Source organism: Labrus bergylta, chromosome 23, assembly GCF_963930695.1.
Source record: "Labrus bergylta chromosome 23, fLabBer1.1, whole genome shotgun sequence".
Taxonomy (NCBI): domain Eukaryota; kingdom Metazoa; phylum Chordata; class Actinopteri; order Labriformes; family Labridae; genus Labrus; species Labrus bergylta.
Genome location: NC_089217.1, coordinates 8,869,961 through 8,895,224, shown reverse-complemented (window position 1 = coordinate 8,895,224; position 25,264 = coordinate 8,869,961). Strand labels below are relative to the sequence as shown.

The 25,264-nt window shown below is 42.5% G+C and overlaps 6 protein-coding genes across 10 annotated transcripts in view; 3 read left to right on the top strand and 3 right to left on the bottom strand.

Moving 5' to 3' along the window:
* The window catches only part of celsr1a (cadherin EGF LAG seven-pass G-type receptor 1a), a 69,302-nt gene extending 60,290 nt beyond the window's left edge, over nt 1-9,012 (bottom strand). For all 4 annotated transcript variants that reach the window (XM_065951087.1, XM_065951090.1, XM_065951089.1 and 1 more), the window contains exon 1: nt 4,291-9,012. In XM_065951087.1, the coding sequence (XP_065807159.1) occupies nt 4,291-7,828 (3,538 nt within the window). In that variant the 5' untranslated portion in view covers nt 7,829-9,012. The remainder of the gene's footprint in view (nt 1-4,290) is intronic.
* Nucleotides 9,013-9,163: 151 nt separating this feature from the next.
* Nucleotides 9,164-13,555, bottom strand: trmu (tRNA 5-methylaminomethyl-2-thiouridylate methyltransferase). The gene is made up of 11 exons (XM_020653041.3): nt 13,333-13,555; nt 13,075-13,240; nt 12,853-12,959; nt 12,627-12,749; nt 12,112-12,284; nt 11,936-11,989; nt 11,712-11,778; nt 11,449-11,549; nt 10,614-10,758; nt 10,436-10,518; nt 9,164-10,260 (listed from the first exon to the last, which is right to left on the bottom strand). The coding sequence occupies exons 1-11, from the start codon at nt 13,412-13,414 to the stop codon at nt 10,111-10,113; spliced, it is 1,251 nt and encodes a 416-aa protein (XP_020508697.1). The 5' UTR covers nt 13,415-13,555; the 3' UTR covers nt 9,164-10,110.
* Nucleotides 13,556-13,615: 60 nt separating this feature from the next.
* Nucleotides 13,616-16,116, top strand: srr (serine racemase). Its single transcript, XM_020653487.3, has 7 exons — nt 13,616-13,714; nt 14,145-14,322; nt 14,403-14,584; nt 14,666-14,796; nt 14,998-15,146; nt 15,239-15,328; nt 15,585-16,116. The coding sequence occupies exons 2-7, from the start codon at nt 14,145-14,147 to the stop codon at nt 15,782-15,784; spliced, it is 930 nt and encodes a 309-aa protein (XP_020509143.2). The 5' UTR covers nt 13,616-13,714; the 3' UTR covers nt 15,785-16,116.
* A 653-nt stretch (nt 16,117-16,769) lies between these two features.
* On the bottom strand, nt 16,770-18,298 carry tprkb (Tp53rk binding protein). The gene is made up of 4 exons (XM_020653284.3): nt 18,061-18,298; nt 17,732-17,854; nt 17,353-17,529; nt 16,770-17,054 (listed from the first exon to the last, which is right to left on the bottom strand). Exons 1-4 carry the CDS (start codon nt 18,199-18,201, stop codon nt 16,968-16,970), a joined length of 528 nt encoding a protein of 175 aa, XP_020508940.2. The 5' UTR covers nt 18,202-18,298; the 3' UTR covers nt 16,770-16,967.
* Nucleotides 18,299-18,542: 244 nt separating this feature from the next.
* On the top strand, nt 18,543-22,185 carry alg10 (ALG10 alpha-1,2-mannosyltransferase). The gene is made up of 3 exons (XM_020652997.3): nt 18,543-18,882; nt 19,669-19,866; nt 19,958-22,185. Exons 1-3 carry the CDS (start codon nt 18,718-18,720, stop codon nt 21,017-21,019), a joined length of 1,425 nt encoding a protein of 474 aa, XP_020508653.2. The 5' UTR covers nt 18,543-18,717; the 3' UTR covers nt 21,020-22,185.
* Nucleotides 22,186-22,764: 579 nt separating this feature from the next.
* LOC109998388 (E3 ubiquitin-protein ligase TRIM39-like) lies at nt 22,765-25,010 on the top strand. 2 transcript variants are annotated; one of them, XM_020653200.3, is made up of 2 exons: nt 22,765-22,897; nt 23,026-25,010. In XM_020653200.3, exon 2 carries the CDS (start codon nt 23,028-23,030, stop codon nt 24,660-24,662), a length of 1,635 nt encoding a protein of 544 aa, XP_020508856.3. In that variant the 5' UTR covers nt 22,765-22,897; nt 23,026-23,027; the 3' UTR covers nt 24,663-25,010. The 2 variants fall into 2 exon arrangements, with proteins under 2 accessions (XP_020508856.3, XP_065807655.1); XM_065951583.1 differs by having other exon boundaries at nt 22,798-22,865.
* Nucleotides 25,011-25,264: the final 254 nt, after the last annotated feature.

The following is a 25,264-nucleotide window of genomic DNA, read 5'->3' as shown; positions in this document are numbered from 1 at the left end:
GCCAAGCCTGGGAATGGCTGCATATCTCACACACATACTGATGTAAAACATATGATCTGCTACAGACAGGACTGAAGCACACAGGCTCCGTCCAAGTAGACGTTATCTTCTTGAAATGGATATACAGACAAGCTAAGCACTTCAGAAGGCGAAAGATCTTCAAGAGCTTTAACCAATGTGAGTTTGGGGACTCAGGACAACCATGACATCGTTTCTGGGAGGAAAGGATTTAAAATACTCTGTCCTTAAGTCACAAAAGTTGACTGCATTTTTGAGCTGTTTTTTTTTAAGATCAAGATTTTATGAAACACAATTCAGTTGTAATATCTTACACTGTGTTAAGACTCAGTACTTTGAAAGCATCCATATCGTTCTTTAACTATGCCATAGGGTGTACTCATAACATGTCTCCTTTTCTCTCTCATCCATCAAGTTTGGGGGGGGGGGGGGGTGAAAGGTCATGTGTAGAACAGGGAAGTACAGGAGTCACTTCTAATGGTATAGTGTGTACTGCTTTGATCTTTCAGGTGACAGGTCAAACGGCACATATGTCTGTGCATCACTGCAACACCATGTCTTCAGGTTAGTAGTAGCACTTCTCTGGTTAGGACTCTTGAAGCATGAAAGTTACGGGAACAAAAGAAGGAAAAGTAAAAGAAGGGAAAATGGGAACAGAAGCCTGATGGGTACGATATTTGTCCATTTATTCACACAAGTCACAAGTCTGTCCCAACATGTGTTTCTTTGTCCTCAAGTCATAATAATGATTGAAATCACGAGAATACCAAGCACAAGGCATGGACACATGTCTGCTAACTCACAAGAATGAACCCACAGAATTCTGACAGACGATGCATCATGTCCAATAATCGACTTGTTGAATCATGTCTCAACATAGAAGGACCATCACGATTTATCATCCCCTGTGATGATGAAGCAGTGTTTGTCACTGCAACTTTCACAAGTGGGAAAGTTTAGCAAGTACATCAGCAGATTGAATTATATCCTGATCTGGATTTTAAAAGTCAGCACAGCGCTCTTGTGTCACATGTACGAATCTAGTTATGTATATTAAGAGAGGGAGAAGTGAAAGGAAGTTGAGAAATTATTGAAGGAGGAGAGAGGGGGGTGGACAAGACCAAAAAATCTTGAAAAGCTGAGCTATGCAAGTCCTCAAACTGGATAAAGAGACAAAGCAAAGACATGTAAGCTTGGAAAAAAAAACCTCATGGGGGGAAAAAAAAAGAAAAGGACAGGGATAAGGGAAGAGAGGGGGTGGGGGTGGGGGTGGGTGTGTGAATGGGTACGTGTAGCAGCATGTCGTCACAGACACTCAGGGTATAAGTAAAGATCACAGCCAGGCTGGAAAAAGACCAATTCATCTTCAATCATTTCTAATCTTTTAAGTAAGAATCCGCGGTGTTACATTTCTACATGATATAACACAGCTCCACCTATAGCTAGTTAGAGCACGTTTAAACTTTGGCCGTTGTCAACCCCACCTTTAATGTAGATGTTTCCTGGGAATAAAAACACAAGAGCATGTTAGTTGATGCCTTTGGTATAACAGGAAGCAGTCAATTTGAGTATGTCAGTAGACTGATCAGTCTGATATTAACATTGAACTGTAACTGTACTGATGATGCTACAGGGAGGATGGTTGATGTTATGAACTGAAAGGTCAGCCTGGTTCCTTGGGATCAAATTCAGCTTTCTTTGAGATTTTTTTTTTTTTTTTTACCAACGTCAAAAGTCAAGTCAGGAAAAAACAACTTGCTTTTCATCTCAATTTGATTATCACTTTTTTTTTAGATTAATGAAGCCAATGCATGGTGACATTACAGAACAAACTGTGCATGAAGTGTTTCTTGGGGCACCCTGCAGGCTTGCCTTGATAAGTCAAAAATCACACACCTGTCTCTGAATTGACAGATCTGGGTATGAACCCAGACACAAAGTACAGCAAGAGAGAGGACAAGGACAATTTGCACAAAGTTGTGGCTAGCCGAGCATATCAAGCAGGTGTAACTTGGTAACTTGGGGGAGTTATCAGGGCATTCTTGAGTTTCAGCAGAGTGCTAGAAAAAACATTCTCAGGCCTTCTTTCCTCCTCAGTCAAAAACACCTGTTTGCTTATTCCACAGATGTAAAGTAAAGCCTTGTTAAAAAAAAGGATGCAAGGAAAATATGTGTCACTCTATTTTGCGTGTACAGCCAAGAAAAATCAAGCTCTATTTGAATAAATCAGCAGTCTTCACCCTAAAGGATCCGGGGTTAAGCAGGAAAGGCAGCAGAGCTAATGCACCCGGATCAATCTCACCACTCAAAGACAGAGAATGTCAATATTAATGCGAGTAGCTATAATGAGCAGCTAGAACTGATGATGCACAGGAGAAGTGTGGTGTTTGTACATCACACTACGATTCTTCATGGGTTCAAACGGTTTAAACCAAAAAAGACAAAGAGCCAAATTCAGCAACAAAAAAAAAAACAACGCAGATGAATAAAAAAATAACTTCCTGAATGAGAAGAAAAGCAGCAGCATGAGTTATCAATAAATGAGCTATTGTGAAAAAGCAGCACATGGCACTTATAACAGATCAGTGGAGTTAAAACCAGAACTTAGAATAAGTATAATTTTGTCCTAGTCCTACCTAGGTCGGATTTCTCATAGTCATATAGAACTATGTCAAAAACATGGAAACAATCAGAGTCTTGTCTCTCTCTTTCTTTGTCAAGGAGCCATTAGTCCACCAATTCCCCAGGCCTTCCTCTACCGAAAGCAACGGGTTGAAAGGTCAAGACTTCATTGGTAATGGTTACCTAACACTTGACATAAGGTTAAGCCACCAAGAAAGGGGGGTTTGGAGTAAGTCCTTCTTTTTAATTAGGTCAGAATATGTGCTTGTATTTTATTGCAAGTGTGCATTTGGCTACAAAACATAAAGAACGCTAATTCCCTTTAGGGCCATCGTGAGGTCACTGTTGTCAAGGATACGGCAAGAGCTGTCAGCTGTTATTGACAAATATTAATGAAGTGGTAGTGTAGGGGGGCAGTTAGGCCTATACCTAATGTGGTCAGTCGCTGCAACCCCCCCCCCCCCACTCTGCAGGTTATCTGTGACAGAAATGAAACACACAGAAAGGGATGGTCTATCTCAGCACTACTCGTGAAGTGACCCGGCACCTCTTCAAAACCAGACCAACTTCCATACTTTGGTCCGCACCGGTTCCCATCCCAAGTCCCCACAGAGTGAAGTGAATGTGAATTGGGAGTTTAACTGACAGAGAGATATAAAGATTAAGAAAAGTATTAAAAAGAAAAAAAATAATGAATAAAGAGGGTTGAGCAACCAGCTGTCAATGAGCGACAAGGTAGTTATTCTGTCAGAGTGTTATATTTATTGTGCCTTTCAGATTGCCTGATTCATTTCACTGTGCCTTCTTGCAGAGAGAGAGAGAGAGAGAGAGAGACAGAGAGAGAGAGAAAGAGAGTCTGTGTGTGTGTGTTTTACCTTGCCAGATTAGGTGTGAATGATCAAGTGTTTGCATTCGTCTAATCTTTAACTTAGAAGAACAAAGTCTGCCTTAATAGTGAAAAAAAAAGAACCCTTACACAAATTCTTTCTGCATGACCTTCTAAATGAACCCACTTGGCCTTGAGATCCATCAGAACCTGTTTTACAAAAAGCTCAGTCTATATCCACAAACAACATGTAGGACCTAACGCCTTTCTTTAAGATATCTGAAGGTTTTTCAAAACTTGAAAACTGAGTGAGGAATTGTCATTAGTTACCACACATGACAATTCCTTCCAGGGGCCTGTCATTGTCGAGGTCCCTGCTTAATACAGAAATAGAAAAGGAGCATACTCGACAGTAAACACAGTTTCAGGTGCACTAAAAAGACTAAAAAGAGACAGAAACGTCATATGAGGGTACACTACTATTTGCACCTTTTTTTTATCTCAACCAACTGGTTGCACACAATACATTTATCACCCAAATGGCACAAAAGAAGCCTAACCGGATTCTGCAAAGGGCCTACAGCCAACACTCTCTGAACACACAATCAACACCACAGCATCAAACGTGCCTTAGGTCTCCACTCAACTCAAAATTGCAATCGCAATCTGCAGTGTGATGATATGAAACATGTGGCGATTTAAGTTAACATCTTTATCACATTTATTTTGCATGTAATGACAAATGTTGCTGGCATGAAAAGTGGAAATCTTGTGGAAAAACATCATGTGTGTAGATGAATTTAATTTAAATAAAGAAATCTTACCTGAGACAGAGATGGTCATGGGTGCTTCCAGGGGCCTGTCATTGTCGAGGTCCCTGCTTAATCTCAGATCCCCAGTGTCTTCATTCAACAGCAGCAAACTTAGCTCGTTCCCAGATTCAAACTTGTACCGTAGCTTATCCGACACATCCGGGTCATGAGCTGGTACCTTCCCTATTATTCCCGATGGAAAACTGTTGGACTTGTTGGTGACGTAGTTGTTGAAAATAATCTCAAAGTTTTGCAGCACTGGCTTATTGTCATTCATGTCCACAAGACGGATGTGCACCGTGGCCCGACTCACCAGTGGTGCCGAGGTGGCCTGGACCACAATGACATACTCCGTTTCAGTTTCATAATCCAGGTCTGTGAGGGCAGTGAGGTCGCCGTTGAAAATATCCAGCTGGAAAACTTCTGGAACATTCCCCTCCACAATCTGGTACATGATCTGAGCGTTGGTGCCCTCATCCGGGTCCAAAGCAGTGATCCGGGCTACAACTGAACCCACCTGGCTGTTCTCCTTCACGTCAATGAACAACTCGTCCCTCTCAAAAACGGGAGCGTTGTCGTTTATGTCTTGGACAACCACGTGAATAGGAACAACCGCCTTCAGTGGCGGGACCCCCCTGTCCACAGCGTAGGCCTTTAGATTGTAAACAGGAACGTTCTCCCGGTCCAGTTTGCGAGCAGTTCTGATGATGCCAGAGTACGGCTCTATAAAGAAGTCTCCCTCTCCATCATCCCCACCCTGAAATGTGTAGCTCAACCTGCCGTTTGAGCCGGAGTCTCTATCTGAGGCCGAGATCTGGAGAACACTAGTGTAGACAGGTGCATCTTCAAAAACAGCCCCTTGGTAATTATCCCTAAGAAACTGAGGGGTGTTATCATTAGCATCCTGAATGATAATTTCCACATAAGTGGTATCAGATTTCTGAGGGATCCCATTGTCTCTGGCTATGATGGCTAATGTATAGGAGGCCTGGTCTTCATAATCAATCTCCATTTGTGTCGTAATGGCACCTGTATCTGGGTCAATTTTAAACTGAGGAACGTTATCCTCCATTTCATATGTGATGCGAGCATTTTCTCCCGTGTCCTCGTCTGTTGCACTGATTACAACAACCGTGTAGCCAACTGGTCTTTCTTCACCGAGCAGAACCTGGTAGTTCGCACTTTGGAAGACAGGCCGGTGTGTGTTGGCATCCGTCACATTGATGAACACCTGAGTGGTGTCGTAGCGCGTCCCATCACTGGCAGTAACCGTTAGCACATACTGGCGCTCCTGCTTGTAGTCCAAGGGGAGGGCTAAAGTGATGAGGCCGCCTCCACTCTGGCTAGTGATGGCAAAGCGGTTTCTGGTGTTGCCACTGGAGATCTGATAGGTCACCACACTGTTGACGTCCCTGTCCACGGCTGTCACTGCCAGGACACTGGACCCCACCACAGCGTCTTCGTTAATCTTCAGCGCATAGGTCTTCTCTGTGAACGTCGGTACGTTGTCATTCACATCGAGCACTGTGATGCTGACGCTGGCTGAGGAGGACATCACAGGTACCCCGTGATCTCTGGCCTCCACGCCAAAGGTGTAGAACTCAGTGGTCTCCCTGTCCAGCTCGTCGCTAACTGTTATCCAGCCTGTGCTGTTATTAATTGTGAATGGAAAACCAGGCGCGGTGCCAGTTAAACGATATTCCAGAAGAGCGTTTTCCCCTGAGTCGCTGTCAATTGCTTGAATATGAATCACCGAGTAACCAATTGCCACGTTTTCCAAAACAGTCGCCTGGAATGGCGTACTGACAAACATGGGGGCATTATCGTTGACGTCCACTACTTGCACCACCACCATCCCGGTGCCATTTATCAGAGGAGGCCTTCCACCATCCTGAGCCTTTATTCTTAGATTATACTCACGAATCATCTCATAGTCCAGAGGATTGATGACATCAATTACACCGGTGGGAGAGTGAATGTAAAACTGTCCTTTGACATTGCCACTGATGATGCTGTAATGAACTTTAGCGTTATTCCCCTCATCTTTATCTGTAGCTTCCACCTGGGCGACTTTAGTGTTGATTGCGACATTCTCTGGAATCTGCACAGTGTACCTCTTCTGACTGAACTGTGGGTAGTTGTCATTTTCGTCCTCAACAGAGATATTGACAGTGGCAGTGGCACTGCGAGGACCTGGCTCCTTACCCTGGTCATTGGCTTCTACAATAAGCTGGTATTTGGCTCGGGTCTCCCTGTCAGGCTTCTCTCTAATCTTCACCAGTCCATTCCGGGGGTCGATTTCAAACACAGAGTTAACTCCATTGCCATTAGAAATTTTGTAAATCATGTTGGCGTTGGAGGGAGCATCCCCATCAGTGGCCCTGATTGTCATCACTTCATACCCCACTTCAACATTCTCCCGGATTTTAACACGGTATTCAGTTTGCTCAAACACAGGGTTGTGGTCATTAGTGTCACTTACAGTGACAGTGAGGTAAGAATTGGCGGATCTCCTCGGAGAGCCATTGTCAGTTACAGTGACTTTGAAGAGATGGGTGTCTTTGACTTCCCTGTCTAGTGACTGGGCGGTGGTTATGCTCCCTGTCTGAGAGTCAATGTGAAAAAACTCCTTCGATCTGCTGTCAAACAAGGCGTCTATGCTGTACTCCAGCCTCCCTGCCTCTCCATCATCCGGGTCAGTGGCTTTCAGTGTGATGACCCGCGTGCCCGTGGGCTCATTCTCGGGCACGGACACCTGATAGTTGGGGAGCTGGAACTGGGGAGGCGCGTTTGCCTGTCGCTTCCCCCTGCGGATCAATGTGTCAGACTTTCTCCTGACATGTTCTGAGAGGGATCCATGCGGTCCATTCACTTTGACGAGAGTCAGATTGAGCCGCACGGAGAGCCTGCCGCCTGGAGAGCTGTGCAACGCGCAGAGCAAATTCACCTCGGATTGTCCTGTGTTCTCAAAACAGAAGTCACTGGACAAGAACAAATCCCCATTTCTGAACACTGCGCTCAACTCTTCCCCTGCACACAAACTGTCCAAAAAGACGGCGTTCCGCGTAAAGGCAGGCAAAAGTTCTGTTACACTCAAAAGCAATCTACCTGCAGGTAAGCAGGAAGTTGCCTTCAGTTTTGAAAGGTATTTAACTTGAATATCTGGCTTCTTACCTGGCGCGTTCTTTCTCTTGTATTTTATAAAACAGTCCTGGCCGTGGACGAACACATTAAACTGTGTCAGAATTACGTTTCCAGATGTTGTGGAACATGTTCTAAAATAAACAACTGCGGGGCTCCTCGACGTGAGCGCACACCGGACTCTGTGGGACACACGGACAACCCCACCGTGCCTCTCAACATCAAAAAACCCTTGGATGAAGTTATTAGACAAAGTCCTGTCGATTTTATATGTCCAACCAGGGCCGAGCGACAAGTTTGCCAAAAGGGTCCCGGGCTGTAAAGTATCCGAAAGGTGTATCTCCAAACATCCCGCAAGCGGCACACTGAACAGGACACAGACCAACATCCAATATATCGATAGCTCCATACTTCCAAAGAAGCCAAATCCCTTTCAACTTCACCGAAAGTCCTCTGCAAATGCATTAACTCTCCCTCTCCCAACACAGCGTTTTGCTCGTATCCCTCATTGTGACGCTTTAACGATGAAAGAGTCGCGTTCTATCCATGGTGTCAGTATATCCACTGTGCGCAGAGGCTCCGTTAACACACACTGAGTTTGAAATGAGTACAAAATGGCTCCGTGGCTCTCCTCCTCCTCCGCCTCCTCCTCCTCAACATCTCAGAGGCTTATTACCATAAACCTGCTGTGTTCCCGCTCTGGGACGCATTCACAAGGGGGGCTTTTTTTTTTTTCACATGGAGATTTGGGAAGTGGCACTGGGTGACCAATACGCGCAAGTGCATTGTTATTACAATAGGGTGAGCGCTCTTATTGCGTGTTCGGGTGTTGCTCCATCTGCAACCTCTGCTCCTTGTTGTAATGGTTAGCAGTAAAGAAACTTGAAAAAGCAGTTGTTAACTTCAGTCCACATCTTGATTTGTTCTTTTTCTTATGTTGAATGTTGTAACCTCTGAGTCACACAACTTCTGGCACCACCAACTTATCTTTTAACGTTATAAAGAAAATGCTGTAGGTTTAACTTTAATTATTCCCACTGCATAGGAATGTCACTCCTTTATCAGCCACATTTTTGCAAGGTAATGTGCACTTTTGTATTATATGTATATATGACCGTGTTTCCTGATCAGTGTGTTCTTTGGTGGGATTGTTGAATGGTCATGGTCACCAAGTTGTATGTACTATATATAGCCTACATGTATAGAATAACATTACAAAAAAAGCATGAAAAAATAAGCTTAAAAACAATGGAGAATAGAGCTAACTCTTCATTATGAATCTAATAGTTTCCCTCCTTTACACATTTGATGATCTAACTTTTATGTTCATTTTCAGTAACTTTTGAATTATCTTCGGCTACATCCTAAACTACCTTTTATTTATTCCTTCTGTTTAACCTGTTACTTCAGCCCTTATTTATTTTGTCTGCTGATGAAGTTTAGGGTTTTCTTTTTCTTTAAGATAGTGAATAGTTTACCAACAAGGAAAGATTTAGAAAATTCCCACATTTTAAATGTCTCCTTGACATTAGGATTCATTGGGATATACAGTGTAAGTTGCAATATGAAGTCGAACCCATCCTTTGAGGTTCAACCTGGTAAAGCCTTGTATACAGCGCCCTCACGTGGATCAATGGATGAAGAACAGCCAATGCACAACAACAAACTATACAGTATTTATACTTCTGGCCATACTGACTCTGGTCTGAATATTATTATAAATAAAACAAAGCAACCTTACAACTTTAGCTCATTTGGTTTATTCACTCGTTTGTCAAATATGTTCAAGTATTTACATGAGAGGAAAAAAAATGTTCCACAAATAAAAACAATACCTCAGGACCTAAAAAGGCACTTTACTTTCTCATTGATTAAAAAAACCAACAATAGCTACGTCACAAACATGAGCTCAATATGCACACTATTACAAAATAGTAGTGTATTAACATGTTTAACAGTCTTATTGTCTCTCATAACCTTTTCATACATATTTCACCAAGTGGCTTATTTTATTGAAAACTGATTTTATCACCATATTTGCTAATCTGTATAAAATATGGCTGCACTCATGTGTGAACTGCTCATGCTAAACTAGATTGTAGACATGAAGTGCAAGCACAGCCGGGTCTGTGCAAAAATCACATGGAAGCACTCTTTGGACCTGGCTCTTACTCTGCATAGGCTATACATACTATTATTCTCAGTATGTTAGGCCAATTAGAAATAACTTATCAGGCAGTAGTAGCTCAGTCAGTAGGGACTTGGGTTGGGAACCCCCGGGGCGAAGCCGTTTCAATTCCCGGTGTGGATCTAAAGAGGTGCCTAGTCACTTCCCAAGTACTGCCGTGAGCGAGGCACCGAACCCCCCAACAGCTGTGACGCACTCCCTGCCCCACTCTGAAATCTCTCCACTAATGCATGTCCACAGGTCCTGTTTGTGCATGTGTGTAAATGTCAGGTCTATGTACTGTATGTGAGAGGCACGTCTCTCAATAACAGAATTTCCCTCAGGGATTAGTAGTTGTTGTTGTTGTTGTCCTTGTGGTATCAATACTGCGTAAAAGAGTATTTCGGAATTTGGAAAAAACTGATTCCTGCAGAACATGCACCATGTCACAAAGGCCTGTCAGATAGAACATTTAGTGACGGAACCCGATTTCCCCCGACAGAGCATATTTCAACCGCTCCCACTCAGCTGGCTGGTTCCGGGGTTTGCTGCTCCTTTTGCTGTGCAGCTGCTACCAGTCGCTCTCGGCCCCTCTGGAGTGTGAATTCACTGGGCCCCAGTTGGACAATCTTTCCACTACCCAGACACTCCTCCCCTTTGTAGAGCACAGCAAACTGCGGGAAGCGATGGAAAAAAAAATGGAGTAAGGAAACATACACATACTCCCACTGTAAGAAAGAGAATCAGTGCATATCATTTCAAAAAGTACTTCACCGCTATGATTGTTGTAACAGAATGACAAAAGCAAGTACACTGTATTCTTGTAACAGAGGCTGTGTTTGCTGTTACCTGTCCTGGTGTCAGAGCTCTGATTGGCTGAGAGAGTGAAATCCACACAGAGCCGTTCATGTTCAGCGTCACTGTGCACGGAGCTGCGAGGCACACGACACGGGTGTTTTATTGTTCAGTAGACAACGCACTGTTTGCATTTCACTTCTTAACGTGTACCGATGGACGGCTGACTCACTGAGTGGCATCTGGTGGATGAAGCGGAAATGACACTCCATCATCTGTGTCCTGACCAGTTCAGGAGGCGGGTCTACGGTCACCCAGTGGAAACGGTCCGTCTTCATTGTGTCGCGGAAAAGAGCCGGGTGAGTGGTGCTCGGCGCCTTGTCGGTCAGACATACAAGCAATAAAGAAAGAGCGACAAGTGTGCTTAAACAATGACCTAAAACACGAAACATCACCGAGCCCCCTTGTGCCTTTCACTTAAGCAATTCACCTTTTTAAGATATGTGATATTTTATGATTATACACAATCTTACAAGATCGTATTATTCAATTTTTTTTCAATGAGTGGAAGCTGCAGGTAGCCTGGGAATTAAGATGAATCTGACAGTTCAGGCATTACTTTATTGTGGTAGTTTATGTATTTCCTGTTCCAACCTGCCATTAAGACACATTTCCAATCAAGCTCAGTCAGGTAAAGCCACTTGTAACCGTATATATCTCATCAGGGAATTTTTATTTAATTATTTGCTGTACTGAGGAGCGCAGCTGAAGCATTCTCGCAAACCATTAATACGATATTTAAGCATATAGAAAAGTGGTATGTGTTGGCTACCAAACCATGAGGTTTATTCTGAACTACAAGCCATCTGAATTGGGCGATAGAACCGCTCTAGCAGTCTACAGCCGAGGCGCGTTTCATTTCTTAGATTGGTTGAAGCCCAATGATTATAAAAACTAGAGGTAAGCTTGATGAATTTACATTGAAAACATAATGAAGAATCTATTGTACCATGATTCCAGAGTAGACAGAATACTTTCACTTCAACAACTGAAAATGACTTTCTCACCACAAAGACATCTCCAGTAGCAGTGTCTTTGTCCACCACAAACATGGGGTCCCTGGTGCCTCCTATCCTTGCCCTTTGGCCCAGAGTCAGAGTAAACCAGCCTGAATAGACAGGAGCACACAGGAAAAGGACCAGAGAAGAGACATTAAGAACACTGTAACACAGTTTGGAAGAGAGATTTTGTAGAGGTACATGTGATAATGTAATAGTGACACATCTGTTCTTCAGCTTGTAACAAAAGATCACTATTTGAGAAGCAATACCTTTATGTTTTCCCATGACGGTCCCGTCTTCAATGGAGACAAAGTTCCCTGGTTTAGGTTCCAGATACTGGAAACAAACAAACCAACAAACAGAAAGTTTTACATGTAAGTCAACCTTAATGAGAGGAAACAAGGAAACTCTGCTCTGAGCCCTAAAATACAAAATGTAATAGGAAATAGTATGATAACAAGGCATTTTGTTAATGTGGACGTTTCATTCTTACCTCCAAAATAAAGTCTTCAAAGTTTCTCTTTCCAATGAAACAGATGCCCATGCTCTGGAGGGGAAAAATGAGTTTACTGCAAGCATGCAATGTGACTAAAAACATGTCATTATTAATGTTGTGTGATGTGATATAAAAACAATTTACATGTCATTTTATGTAGTTTGTGTGGTTACCTCTTTCCTTTTCAGCACATGGTGAAATCCGGCCTCAGCAGCAATCTTTTTGACATACTCTTTGGTCAGTCCGGCTAACGGGAACATGGTTTGTCGCAAGGCATCTTGGGAGATCTGACTGAGGAAGAAGGTTTGGTCTTTGAGGGAGTCTGCTCCTTTGTACAACCTCACCGCTTGGCAGAGGAGAGAGAAGAAATGATTGTTAAAAAGAAAGAGCCAATTAAAAAGCCAGTGATACAATTCCAATACCAGTAAAAAAAATAAAAATGTTTTTTTCAGATAGAGATCAGAGGCACAAAATACTTAAGGAAAAGGATGTAAATTCAATTCAATTCAATTCAATTCAAAAAAACTTCATTTGTCCCCGGAGGGCAATTCAAAGGCACACAGAGAAGTAAATTAACAACAGTGCAAGTGAACAAAACATTTTAACCGAAATAGAAAGACAGAAAAAGAAATAGAAATTGAGGCTACATTTAAGTTGTTCAAAAGCGAGATTAAAGTCAAACTCTTACGATTTCTAATCTCAAATCGATCCCTGAAGAGAGTGGCAGGCAAAGCCGCGGGCATCTGTTGGAACACCTCTTCGTCTTCCTGCGACGTCCTTGCATAATGGCCCGTTGCCATGGCATCAGCACCTTAGTCAAAAGCAGCACAACACCTATTACAAGACCTTTTCTACTGTGTGTGTGTCCCCGCCCCGCCATACATTCTGGCTAAAGAGATGCTGAGACTACATACCCAGAGTGTTGATAGCGTACTTGTAGAAATGATTGAATTTGATGTGCTTGTTGCAGAGAATATCTGGATTTGGTGTCCTGCCCTTCTCATATTCCTTCAGTAGATTGCTGAAAGTGGATCAACATGATTTATATTTTGGTTAAGGAATCAAACGAAGGGATTGTTTTTTTTTTTGTTTGTTTGTTTTTTTTACTAATGCATCAAAAAGCAAACTAACATTACCTGAAAACGTCATGCCAGTACTCTTTGACATAGGACACTTGATGGAAGGGGATGTTCAGGATCTGACACACTTTGTAGGCGTCTTCACAGTCTTCCTCTGCAGTGCAAACCCCTTTTTCATCCAGGGAGTCCCAGTTCTTCATAAAAACTCCAGTTACATTATAGCCTGCATATTAAAGACAGCGACTCTGACATTTAAAAAATGGATTCAGGTGTGTAACTGTGACTAATATGTCACACATGACATGTTTCTCTTACCTCTTCTCTTCAGTAACAAGGCTGTAACAGAGCTGTCGACACCTCCCGACATGGCGCACACAACGCGTCGAATGACACCCATGTTCGCAAATTAAAACCCAGTTTAAAAAAATATATATATATATATTATAACTGCATCAAAAAATACAGAGCAATAACTATGGTGTGTTAGCTAACAGCTCCCCATTTTGAACTTGCAGGGACTGCCATGTTTTTCGGTCCAATCAAGATAAAAGTCCGACTACACACATGTGGGAACTGTTCTGTTGTGCTGGTGGGGGGCCGCTAAAGATGTAACACTGTAAACTTTAAAGGGCCCTCGTACAGCTTTTTTTTTTTTTTTTTTTTTTTAAGTTACTGAAAGTAAAAAAGAAATATCAAGGTAAGTGGGTTAAAAGGCCAAAACACACTAAGCATGCTTTTTTTAGTTACATGACGACTTTGTTATTTGTTTTTTTAATTAAATGTCCTTTTGTGAACATTAGGCAGCATGGAGTGCACACATGTTCAGAATCCGGGACACCAGCGAAAACCTAAAGCCGAGTTTATTACAGTGTTATTTACAAGACATGTTTTATTTGAAATTATTTTTACTGAAGATGAATGACAGAGTAATGTTCTGAGCAAATGAGAAATATAATCTTTAAATACACAATAATAAAGTATGGGAGGTGGGGGGGGGTCTGTGGTGCGAATGATATTATGTAGGGTATGCATTATTAATGTATCTTTAAAGCAATCTAACATGATTCCAAAATGCCAGTGTATTCCCCATATTAATAATATATATTATACATTTTTGTCTAACACAGATGGGTGAGGTGTCTGCAGATCTCGTCACCCTGGATCTGCTGAGAGAAGCCAGGGAGACAGTGAGAAGCAGCCCGCTGGGTGTCATCAACACTCCAACGATCCCTTGGTGCCAGACAACTCTGCCTCTCAACGTCAACTGCAACATCCTTATCAAACTGGAGAACATGCAGAGAACGGGTCAGAGGAGAATCTCCATAAGTCGATTTTTCTGGTGATGTCTCACTTCTTTTAAGATGTGCGTTTCATTTCGTCGACAGGGTCGTTCAAGATTAGAGGAGTGGCCAATCAATTTGCCAAGCGACAGAAGGATGGTCATTTTGTCACGATGTCTGCTGGAAACTATGGGAAGTCCTTCGCCTATGCCTCCAAACACTTTGGATCAAAGGGTAAGGTGGTAATGCCGGAGACTGCTCCGGTGTCCAGATCCGTCCTCATACAGGTACCAGGTTATTCACTGACTGACTGAAATATAGTCTATTTAAAATCCATTCAGTGGTAGTTATACCCGTCTCATCTTCAGAGTTTTGGGTTGGAAGTGGAGCGAGTTCCAACTTCCTGTTTGATGAATGTGGTGAACCGCTGCGTTCAGGAGGACAACATGACCTTCCTGCACTCATATGATGACCTGGATCTAATAGCAGGACATGCCAGGTATGACATCCAGGGCTGACCGTGACCATTTTGGATGATTAAAATCCCATCCGCGACAAAAATGACATGTTAGGTAATAGGAAATATTTACATTATTTATTGTGCTATATGTGTGACAAGGTTTAAACTGTACCAAAACTAAACTATAAGCTTAAACCAGTAGTTTAATCTATGCTCTCTACATATTTGTGTATGTCCTAGTCTAGGTATGGAGTTGCTTGAGGTGATGCCCACGCCCGATGTGGTGGTGGTGTGCTGCGGTGGAGGGGGTCTGCTGGCGGGTGTAGCGTCTGCCATCAAATTGTCAGGCTGTGATGAGACCAGAATCTACGGTGTGGAACCAGAAGGAGGTACAGCTAGAGTTGAGGAGTACGGATATGAGCTGCAACAAATTAAATCAATGTTAGCTTGTTTCCATTGTTTTGTTTCTTGTCAAACACAGCATGCACAATGCATAAAAGTTACATCGAGAAGAAGCCAGTGGGCATGGACACCAAGAGCATCGCCTCAGGACTTGCACCACCTTTTGCAGGTATCATGCAGGATGTTGTTGTTGATCTTTCGCTTTGCAGGACGCGGTTATCAAACATAAATCTCGATGCAATTTTAACTCAAGCTCTTTCTAATTCTGCATTTTTGCGGTGTGGAAACCCAGATAAAGTACATTTTCAAATTGTCGCTCTGTGGGAAAAGAGTCTGCAACCAGCTTGACTATACTTCAAATGGCTATATTCACGTTGCTGGTTGTGTTGTAACCTTGCCACTCTTTCATTCTCTTTGCATCCCAGGCACACTGCCCTTTGAGCTGTGTCAGCGTTATGTTGAGGGGATTGTCCTCGTGAGCGACCAAGAGATTCAGAAAGCAGTTTCCATCCTTTACGCTTCTGGACTGGTGGTGGAGCCTTCAGGCTCCGCTGCTATGGCTGCCATCCTGAACAACAAGATCCCTGATCTGGAGGGGAAGAACATTGTGTGCATCATCAGCTGAGGGAACATCGGAAAAGACGAGCTTTCTAACATCCCAGACTAAACAAATGTAAAGATTGATTTTAAAACCTCTGCAGTTTGACTTTGTGTTGTCTTGATGTAATAGACATGTGATGTCTTCATAGTGTAAAGATTACAAACTGTGGTATCTTGAAGCTAAAAACTATCAAATCACTTCATTGTCATATTATTTTGTAAAAGTATTGCAACACAATGTTTCATCAATTATGATCAAATGAGTTCATGTCTGGACCATCATGTGATTCTTTTATGGATATTTAAAGTGCAACAATCTCAATAAGATTCATATAAATAACGTTTTAATACACTTTAGTTTGCTTCAGTGTCTTTCTCATGAATCTGCTTTTAAGTGCAAATGTTGAATGAAATGTGATGTTATAACGCGAGTCATCATCCAGGCTCCAGTGAAGATGTGCAGTGATATTTGAAATGTCGGTTGTTTATGGAATTTCCCCGAGGAAGGATTCATAAACTAAAATATAAACAAAGGCTTTTGAATGTGATTCAAAAGAACGGAGTTGAACCTTTTTTGTTTGATGGTCTCGTCTTCTTAAGATGAAAGGTTTTCAATGAAAAAAGAGACCTGTGGTGTATTAATCATGTGTTTTATATCTTTTACTTCTTGCTTATTAATTGTCGCAGAGCCCTTTGAGTCATAATTCCTCCAAGTGCTGGCAGGTGACCACCTTTACACCACTCTCCACTGCTGACAGAGAACTCACACATTGTCATCTTTCAAAGACAAAAATCATTTTCAGCTAAGTCTCCCCCCCCTACTCAAAAGAAAAGGTCTGAATGATGTGGATCATAAATGGATGCCATGGACAATCAGGATGAGGCAAAATGAAGTTCCATGACTTTCTGTACAGCCTATCCAAATTCTTCTCCACCTGTCAGCGTCAGAATATATATTTTTTTAATGTCATGTATGCAGAAGGAAACATTAGTGAATCCATAAAAAGACGTATAAAAAAATACGATTTATTTTCTTTCAGCTGTGAGCATGAGCAGCGATACATCAAGTATGACTTTTTTTTAATGTTTTGAATTTTGGAACTTTACAAAATGTGTGGCGGATTCATCGAAAAACAGAAAATCAATGTTTAGGTCAAACAAATCAAGGCGTATTTTCGCCGTGTTTTGGTCCCTTTTTCCTGTTGTAGCTAAACGACATCCTTGGTGGCCATTCTGCATACAACGGCATCCAGCAGAGTCCCACACCTTTCCTCCTGGGGAGTCACCTTATACAGCTGAAACCAGTGGAGAGAAAAGGGGAACGATTTAGAGAAAAGCTACAGAAATGAAATAAGTAACAACCTTTTAGTAACAATTTCAATATTTGAATGCGGCTGAAAAGACATTATCACTTCATATCTAAGCTGGTAGTTATACATTCATACAACCAACAGTATGTACAGTATGTATGTTGTAGATGTGACCTATTGGATGTCAAGCTAAGCACAGACACGTGTATTTATAAACACGATACCTATGCAAGTCTACATTGTATGGAAAAGGGCCATTAAAAGGAAAGTGGAGATGCAGAACCTTTTGGATTTTGGTGTTGTTTGACAGAGAGGAAACATCTTCCACCGCCACCTGCTGCCCATTCACCCTGGCTACGATATCCGACAAAGGCTGTGGCTCATCTCGGCTGTGAACCAGGACCACCATGACTGACTCGTCACCATCAGAGATCCCGAACCTTTTAAAAGCCTCTGAGATCTGTACAGAAGGAAGACACAGCAACAGGATACACTTCTATTCAGCTCGTCCACTCGTGTTAAACGTGGCTGCTCTGGCGGACTCTCCCACGCAAAGGAGGTTAACGAACGAGAGCGACAATCAGTGTAGTCCTGAAAGAAGCATTTTCAGATGAAGAAGTGAATTATGATAATGAAGAGGAAGTTAGGGTTTGGTTACTTACATTATTAGTAGGGGACAAGTTGAAGATGATTTCTGAGTATAAACTTCTGGTCTTCATTTTTCCAATTGTCTGTAGGTGAACAGCCTTGTTGGCAGCTACTAGAACCTGGAAAGGATTCACAAGCTGCAAATGAAAAAGAAAGTGATGGTTAAGTCCTAGGGTTACAATAAATCACCTTTTGCTTCCTGTTTTGTTTAGAGGCTATGACTATGAATAGCTTTACCTGTGCAGGAAATGACACAGTAATTAGCTGGTTAATATCATAGACTGTAAATATATACAACTAAAACAGCAGAATGGGGAAGAGGGATAAAACAGTGTTTCCTCACCATCGTCGGGTTGATCAAGGCTCCGTTTACTTCACCTTTCACAGCACACTGTCTCAGCTCAGCCGCATTTTTCACGTCTTTAAAAAGCAACTGGGTCACCCTGCGACCGGGGAAAAGCTCCAAGTCATGTGTTAAATGCATGCTAGACAATAATCTTCATCAAAATGAACTGTGAAGAAACCGCGACGAGCCTGCTTCAAGTTACCGCACACAGAACATGAAGGGGAACAATAACACGGCGACACCGCGTTATGAGCGCAGTTCCCCCTTTTTTTTTGTGTTTGTTTTTGTTGCTAAATGTTCATTAAAATCAAGAAAATACATATTAAATTATAATTATTAAGAATGTAGATTATGTTTATTTTCATGGCGCTACTATTTCACATAACTGAGGTGTTAGAGTAGATAGAACAAAAGCGGAACTTAAATGCTTTTGTACAAGTTGCCAAGCCGAGCCGTTAGCTGTGAACATTTCTTTTTTTTCTTTTTCTTTTTTTAAACTCTTCCGTTTATCGCGACTGGACGGAGTTACTTTGCTGGTTTGCACAGCGGTCTTGTAGTTATGTGATTTAAAAAAAACAAACAAACAAACAAACAAAAAACGACGGAGACATTTTGAAGTGCACTCGCTTTTTAATTGGATTTCCTGAGCGAACAATGGAGAAATTTGAAGGATACCTCTTCACCGCTCTTTGCAGCACCAACTTTTTGATATCCTGCCTGCTGTTCTCCAGAGTCACTCGGGAGCAGAGGGAGCCCTACATGGACGAGATCTTTCACATCCCGCAAGCTCAGAAGTATTGCCAGGGGAAATTCAACGAGGTACTTTTTGTGCTGTGAGGAGGGAGAGAGACATGAAGACAGGCGAGCCTCTTTGTGCTTTAGAGGATTAATGTTACATTTAAAATGATGTGACAGACTGCAGAGCATCCTTTAATCTCCATGTGCAACATATAGAGTGGTATTAGTGGTGGTGGGTGGGTGGGGGTTATGTGCTTTAATTTATTGCTTTACCACTGGCAGTTCTGATTGTGCAACATGGAAATTAAAGAATCGTCTTCTAAATTAGATTTTTCATTCATTTGTCAAATCATTTAGTTTCCAGTTGCGTTCCTTTCAAACATGTCGCAGTTTACATTTCGCTGCACATCTGTGTGAGCATGTGACAAATACAACAAAAAAAAAACAATCTTTTGAATCTTAATGATGTTTTTTTTTTTTTTTTTTGAGCAATTTATTCTGGACTGCAAAAATTACTGGGTCGTTTCTTTTTCTTTTTTTTAAATTATCAGATTAAAAATGAAATCAGGACTATGAAACTGTCAAATTCTCGTAGAGGAAAGGAAGTCTAATAAAAGAGAGACTTTTTCAGTCTTTCCATTATAGGGTTTACGGGATGCTGTGTTTTTTTTTTTTTGTTTTTTTTTAAGCAGCCAAAAATAAAGCATGGACCGCCAAAGCTGGATTTCATATTCTTTTTTTTTCCCCAGCTGAGACGGAATTCACATTTGCAAATTTGGAGAAATCCTAGCGATGTTACGAGCGAATAAGACCAAGTGGTGACATTTTTGTTTAACGTCTTCTCACTTTTCCTCATGTCATGTGCAGTGGGACCCCATGATCACCACCCTGCCCGGCCTTTACCTCGTCTCGGTGGGCGTGATCAAGCCCGTGGTGTGGCTCGCTGACCTGACCGGCCAGGTGGTGTGTTCCACTGCCATGCTGCGCTTCGTCAACCTGCTGTTCAACTGCGGCAACCTCTACCTGCTCTATCTGCTCGTCTGCAAGCTACACCTCAGGGAGAAGGTAATTCCAACTGATAATAACCATAATGATGAGTAATGATCTTGTTTTTGTCATTTCTTCCTTTTCTAATTGAAATGTTCCTCTCTTGCAGACACGGACGACGTCCCGCAGAGTCCTCTCTGCGCTGTCTCTGTCCACCTTCCCTGTGCTCTACTTCTTCAACTTCCTCTACTACACTGACGCCGGATCGACATTCTTCATCCTTTTCACCTACCTGATGACGCTGTACAGCTGCCACAAGGCTTCGGCGCTTCTCGGCGTCTGCTCCGTGCTCTTCCGGCAGACCAACATCGTCTGGGTTGCTTTCTGCGCGGGCACGTTGGTGGCCGCCAAAATGGACGAAGCCTGGAGGCTGGAGCACACGAAGAAGAGGGATGACAAGACTCCTCCCACCCAGGTCCCGCTGTCACTCGGCGGCGTTAAGAAAGTGTTGCTCTTCACGCTGGAGTTCCTCACGTCGCCCGTTTACATGAAGGCAGTGCTGCTGGTGACCTGGCCTTACGCGGTTGTCGGCGTGGGCTCCGTTGCGTTTGTGGTGCTGAATGACGGGATAGTAGTGGGCGACAGGACGAGTCATGAAGCCTGCCTTAACTTTCCCCAACTCTTCTACTTTTTCTCGTTCGCACTCTTCTTCTCCCTCCCCGTCTCCCTTTGTTACCACCGCGTGCTTCGCTTCTTCCAGGCTCTGAAAAAACAGCCTTTTTTCTTCCTCTTAGTCGCCGGCCTCTCCTTGCTCCTGGTGTGGAAGTTCACTTTCGTCCACAGGTACCTCCTTGCTGATAACCGCCACTTCCCCTTCTATGTGTGGAAAAGGCTTTTCCAGAGGCATGAGCTGGTGCGCTTCCTCCTCGTCCCCGCCTACCTGTTCGCAGGGTGGAACTTCCTGGACTCCCTCAAGTCCCGCTCGTTGTTCTGGAGTCTGGCGCTGCTGGTGTGCCTCCTGGCTGCCACGGTACCCCAGAAGCTGCTGGAGTTCAGGTACTTCATCGTCCCCTACCTGATGTACCGCCTGCACATGCCGCTCCCCACTCTTCCCAGACTGGTGGTGGAGTTTCTTCTGTACACTGCTGTGAATGCTGCCACACTCTACATCTTCATCAGTAAGACTTTCCACTGGCCAGACAGCGCAGTCACTCAGAGGTTCATGTGGTGAACGAAAGAGACGGTGGATAGAAATGAGTTCCTTGACTGTCAAAGAAAATTGTGGTGTCCAAAGATTTGCCCAGCGTTACTGTCCAGTGAACAACGGAACATGTGACATCTAAGAAATCAAAGAAAAGCCTTTCTTCCCCCTTTTCTTATTTTTCTTAAGAGGTCATTATTCACTGCTTGTAAAGTGTTAACACAGGGATTTGTCAGTTGACAACTATTGGACAAGAGTCTGTCTAAATGTTGGATTGGGAAGGTTTTAAAGGTTCATGTGCTGTGCAAATATTACAATTTGAAGTACAAAGAAGTCACTGTAAAGAAATAAATAATTGTGCTGTACATAAAAAAAAAAAAAAGTGGTTGAAATCTTTGTCTGCAGGGAGGAAAATTAATCAAGTAGTGACTTTTTTTTCAGGTTAACGTGGTTTATGATCACACATTTCTTTTGTAGTTCAATTGTAAACACTGTACGCTCTTCTGTGAATCTTATTTCTTGACGAGTGTTAACTACATACATGAGCTGTAAATATAATTCAGGAAACCAAACAAAAAAAAAAAAGAGAGAGAGAGAGAGACAGCTATGTTGTAAACTTAATACACTTTCTATGCTTGGCATGCTTTTTGCTTAGACTGAAAGTTTGGGATTTGGATGAACACGTGGGACCCATAGAATGATTTGTAATAATGGAAAGAAGTTCATGACGTGATTGTGTGTTGTATTTTTTTAAACATAAAGCCATAAACGCTCATTGTAGGAGACTCAAAAGTCGATTCGTTGTTAATTGTGAAGGACGCCACTATGTGGTATGAAGTGATGTGATCTTACCCTCTATTTCTGTTCCCTTTTTGCGATTTCATCATGCCATGTTTGTGTGTGTTATGCTGTGAAGTTATGAGGACGATTCCAATCCAGTCAGGACTTGATTGTCGGTTAGGTTATAGATGCTTGAGGTTGAGTTGAGAAATGTCATTTGCACTTTGTGAGTACAGATTGATCTGACATATGAGGCACTATTCACTCACACGGGTGTTAAAAAGATGTTGTTTTTTTTAATCTTTGTCTTTTTTCCTAAATCCTGCACTTGCTGTATTGTTCATCCGGCTGTATACTGCTCCTCTTCTGCTATACAGGCTTGTGCAAACATTTCAATAAAATACAGACGATATGAACTCGTTCTCAAGTTTCTTTGCAGAATGTTTGAAGTAAATATACGTACAGCTGAATTCCATACAATAAGGAGAAACCACGCTGAATTACGCCTCATTAAAAGTCTATTTGACAGACTGAAACTCCTGAATTCATCAATGACATTTATTGTATCTGGAGTAGATATTTAAACGGTTGATACTCTAGATCAGTTTGCTCTTTTCTAAAAAGGTTTTTTCTTTTTTTTTTTTTTTTTTTTTCAAGAAATGAAAGATTTGGCTTTATATTTTCTTCAGACACTTTTCGGTGGGGTCATTTTGTGTTACTGACGATTGTATACAGAGGTTTCAAACGGGGCACACCTTGACTACATCTGAACAACTAAGCCACAAGGGGGAGCTCTAGGACGCAGCTGGATTTGTCCTGTGAACAGACCAAGTTCCACAACATGAAGTTTTCAAAGCTGTGGACCACGACGTGAACTTTGAAAGTAAACTTACATAAAAAAAAAAAAAAAAAGGTTTAGGCGAACTCTAGAGACGAAAACGCAATTTAAAATGGAGATTAAAGCGTTAAATTTGAGCAGGAAGTCTTTGTATAAAGTGAAGAAGGCGGAGACTTAATACGTCACCACGGTGAAACGAAACCTTAACATTTACAGTCTGAACGAAACTTATTGGGCAAACAGTCGACTCATTTCCAGGTGTGGTCCTTTCCTTTTACTTGAAATTACAGGTCAGAAAGATACTTTTGTCAAAATGTTTCCTTTTGATTCTTATCGAACTCATGACGTAACGCACAGTTTCAACAGGTGTTACTGAATTCGTATGAACTGTGTATTTGCTTCCTTAATTCTTTTCTAGATATGGCAACTGCCAGCGGTCTGCTGACAGAGGAGAGGTTCCTATGTTCCATCTGTCTGGATGTGTTTTGCAAGCCAGTGTCAACGCCATGTGGACACAATTTCTGCAGTGCTTGTCTCCACAAGTATTGGGACAGCAGTGTCACATGCCAGTGTCCATTTTGCAAAAAGGTATTTTCTCCAAGACCTGAACTTGAAGTCAACACTATGATGTCTGAGTTAGTTGACGCATTTAAGGTGTCAATTCAAGTCAAAGCCACACACCCGGAACCTGAACTTCCTGAAACCACGGACGTTCTTTGTGATATTTGCTCAGAGAAAAATAACAAGGCTGTTAAATCTTGCCTGACGTGCCTCGTCTCTTTCTGTGAAGCACATCTTGAGCCGCACTTGAGAGTCACTCCTTTGAAGAGCCACACATTATTAGAGCCAGTGAAAGATCTGCATGACAGGATGTGCGAGACACACAGCAAGACAACAGAACTGTACTGCAGGACGGACCAGGCTTTTATTTGTGTGCTGTGCTCCAAAGCCGAACACAAGAGTCACATTGTTGTCCCGCTTGAGGAAGAATACGAAGCAGTGGTGGCCAAAAAAGACGAGACAACGACAAACATCCAACAGATGAAACAGTCGCGAGCTGAGAAGATAGCAGAAATCCAAAACTCGGCTGCTGCGTGCCAAATAGAAGTTGAACAAGAGAAAGAAGCCAGTGTTCGGGCGTGCGAAGACTTGATCCGCTATATCCAGAGCAGCCAGGCCAAGCTGGTCGAGGCGATTGATGAGCGGTACAGGGCAACAAAGCAGAAGGCTGAAGACCTAATCACAGAACTGAGGAGGGAAGTCATTGAGCTTGACAGCAGAAGCAGTCGTCTTGAGCAGCTGTGGCGGTCCGACGACCACCATCTTTTGCTCCAGACCTTCCCAACCTTATTCTCTTCCTTTGACTTTAAGGACTGGGCGGACATTGGTGTTCACAGTGATCTGTCCTTCAAAGCTCCGAGAGATGCGCTAACACTGCTGGAACAGAGAGTAGGTCAAATAATGGAGGAGCTTCCTGAGATTCAAATGAAAATAATGAGGGAGCATGCAGTGGACCTGACCTTTGACCCCGAAACAGCGTTTGACTCACTTGTCATAAGCCAGGATGGAAAACAAGTCACCGAAGTAGAAGAAAGGCAGAATCTTCCCAAAAATCCAAAGAGATTTGAGGTGTATCCAGAGGTTCTGACAACTGAGGGGTTTTCAACAGGGAAGTTTTACTATGAGGTTCAAGTGAAAGGAAAGACCGACTGGGTTGTTGGAGTGGTCAAAGAGTCTATTGATAGAAAGAGAAACAAAACTTTGTCAAACAAAAATGGTTGCTGGACCATTATGCTTGGAGATGGCATATATTTTGCACTTACAAACCCAAGAGTCAAAATCACACTGAAAGAAAAGCTCCAGAAGGTTGGCGTCTTTGTGGACTACAACAAAGGCGTGGTTTCCTTCTATGATGTTGATTCTAAATCACAAATCTATTCCTTCACTAACCGCTGCTTTACAGAGAAACTGTATCCGTACTTTTGCCCTCAAGGACTTAAAAAAGGGAAGAACTCGGCCCCTATTGTCATAACCCCTGTGCCTCAAACTCCCTGAGTTTGTTCCTCTGGACTCTGTGAAGATAACAGAAAAGTCTAATGGTGGCCTCTGCAAAGACTACTGAAAGTCTAGTAGTAAACCTAGCCTGTATGCAATCGATTTATCATGTTGTTTTTTTCTAATTCTATTTAGATATTATTTTGTGCATGTTTGGTTGTTCAAAAAGACCGTCTGTCTAATTCCTGCAAAATCATGAAATTGAACTCGTATCTGAGCATCTCTAGAGTGTGTAATGTGGGTGTAACGCTTACAAAATGTAAAATATAACATGAGAATAATGGAGACAAAAGAATTGATTGATTTCTTTGCAAACAAAGTGTATAATAAACTGAACAGAAAAACCTTCTCCTGTCTTTGTCATGCTACCTGCTCTGTGAATCCTGTATGTCAGTCAATAGTGGTCAGCCCACTTCTTTCACTCATCATGACTCCTGCTTATGTGTGCTCCAGCCCCCTCACTGATGGCTGTGTGTGTGTGTGTGTGTGTGTGATAGAGTGAATATACACATTATCATCGAGTGTGATGCGTGGGCCGATGTTCTTAAGCACCACTGATGGAGCTCATCCATAACCGTGACTAAAACCTGGTGTGTTTCATT

What these genes read in the sequence shown, in the direction of transcription:
- trmu (XM_020653041.3), bottom strand. Translation starts at nt 13,414, where the DNA reads ATGGGTGTCATTCGACGCGTTGTGTGCGCCATGTCGGGAGGTGTCGAC. An exon ending in ATGTGCTGAAAAGGAAAGAG is followed by an intron (nt 11,990 to 12,111) that starts GTAACCACACAA and finishes TTTCCCCTCCAG; the next exon opens with AGCATGGGCATCTGTTTCAT. An exon ending in CTACTGGAGATGTCTTTGTG is followed by an intron (nt 10,759 to 11,448) that starts GTGAGAAAGTCA and finishes CTGACCGACAAG; the next exon opens with GCGCCGAGCACCACTCACCC.
- srr (XM_020653487.3), top strand. Translation starts at nt 14,145, where the DNA reads ATGGGTGAGGTGTCTGCAGATCTCGTCACCCTGGATCTGCTGAGAGAA. An exon ending in CCAGATCCGTCCTCATACAG is followed by an intron (nt 14,585 to 14,665) that starts GTACCAGGTTAT and finishes TCTCATCTTCAG; the next exon opens with AGTTTTGGGTTGGAAGTGGA. An exon ending in CGGTGTGGAACCAGAAGGAG is followed by an intron (nt 15,147 to 15,238) that starts GTACAGCTAGAG and finishes TGTCAAACACAG; the next exon opens with CATGCACAATGCATAAAAGT.
- tprkb (XM_020653284.3), bottom strand. Translation starts at nt 18,201, where the DNA reads ATGCATTTAACACATGACTTGGAGCTTTTCCCCGGTCGCAGGGTGACC. An exon ending in ACTTGTCCCCTACTAATAAT is followed by an intron (nt 17,530 to 17,731) that starts GTAAGTAACCAA and finishes CCTTCTGTACAG; the next exon opens with ATCTCAGAGGCTTTTAAAAG. An exon ending in ACAACACCAAAATCCAAAAG is followed by an intron (nt 17,055 to 17,352) that starts GTTCTGCATCTC and finishes CACTGGTTTCAG; the next exon opens with CTGTATAAGGTGACTCCCCA.
- alg10 (XM_020652997.3), top strand. Translation starts at nt 18,718, where the DNA reads ATGGAGAAATTTGAAGGATACCTCTTCACCGCTCTTTGCAGCACCAAC. An exon ending in GCCAGGGGAAATTCAACGAG is followed by an intron (nt 18,883 to 19,668) that starts GTACTTTTTGTG and finishes TGTCATGTGCAG; the next exon opens with TGGGACCCCATGATCACCAC. An exon ending in AGCTACACCTCAGGGAGAAG is followed by an intron (nt 19,867 to 19,957) that starts GTAATTCCAACT and finishes CCTCTCTTGCAG; the next exon opens with ACACGGACGACGTCCCGCAG.
- LOC109998388 (XM_020653200.3), top strand. Translation starts at nt 23,028, where the DNA reads ATGGCAACTGCCAGCGGTCTGCTGACAGAGGAGAGGTTCCTATGTTCC.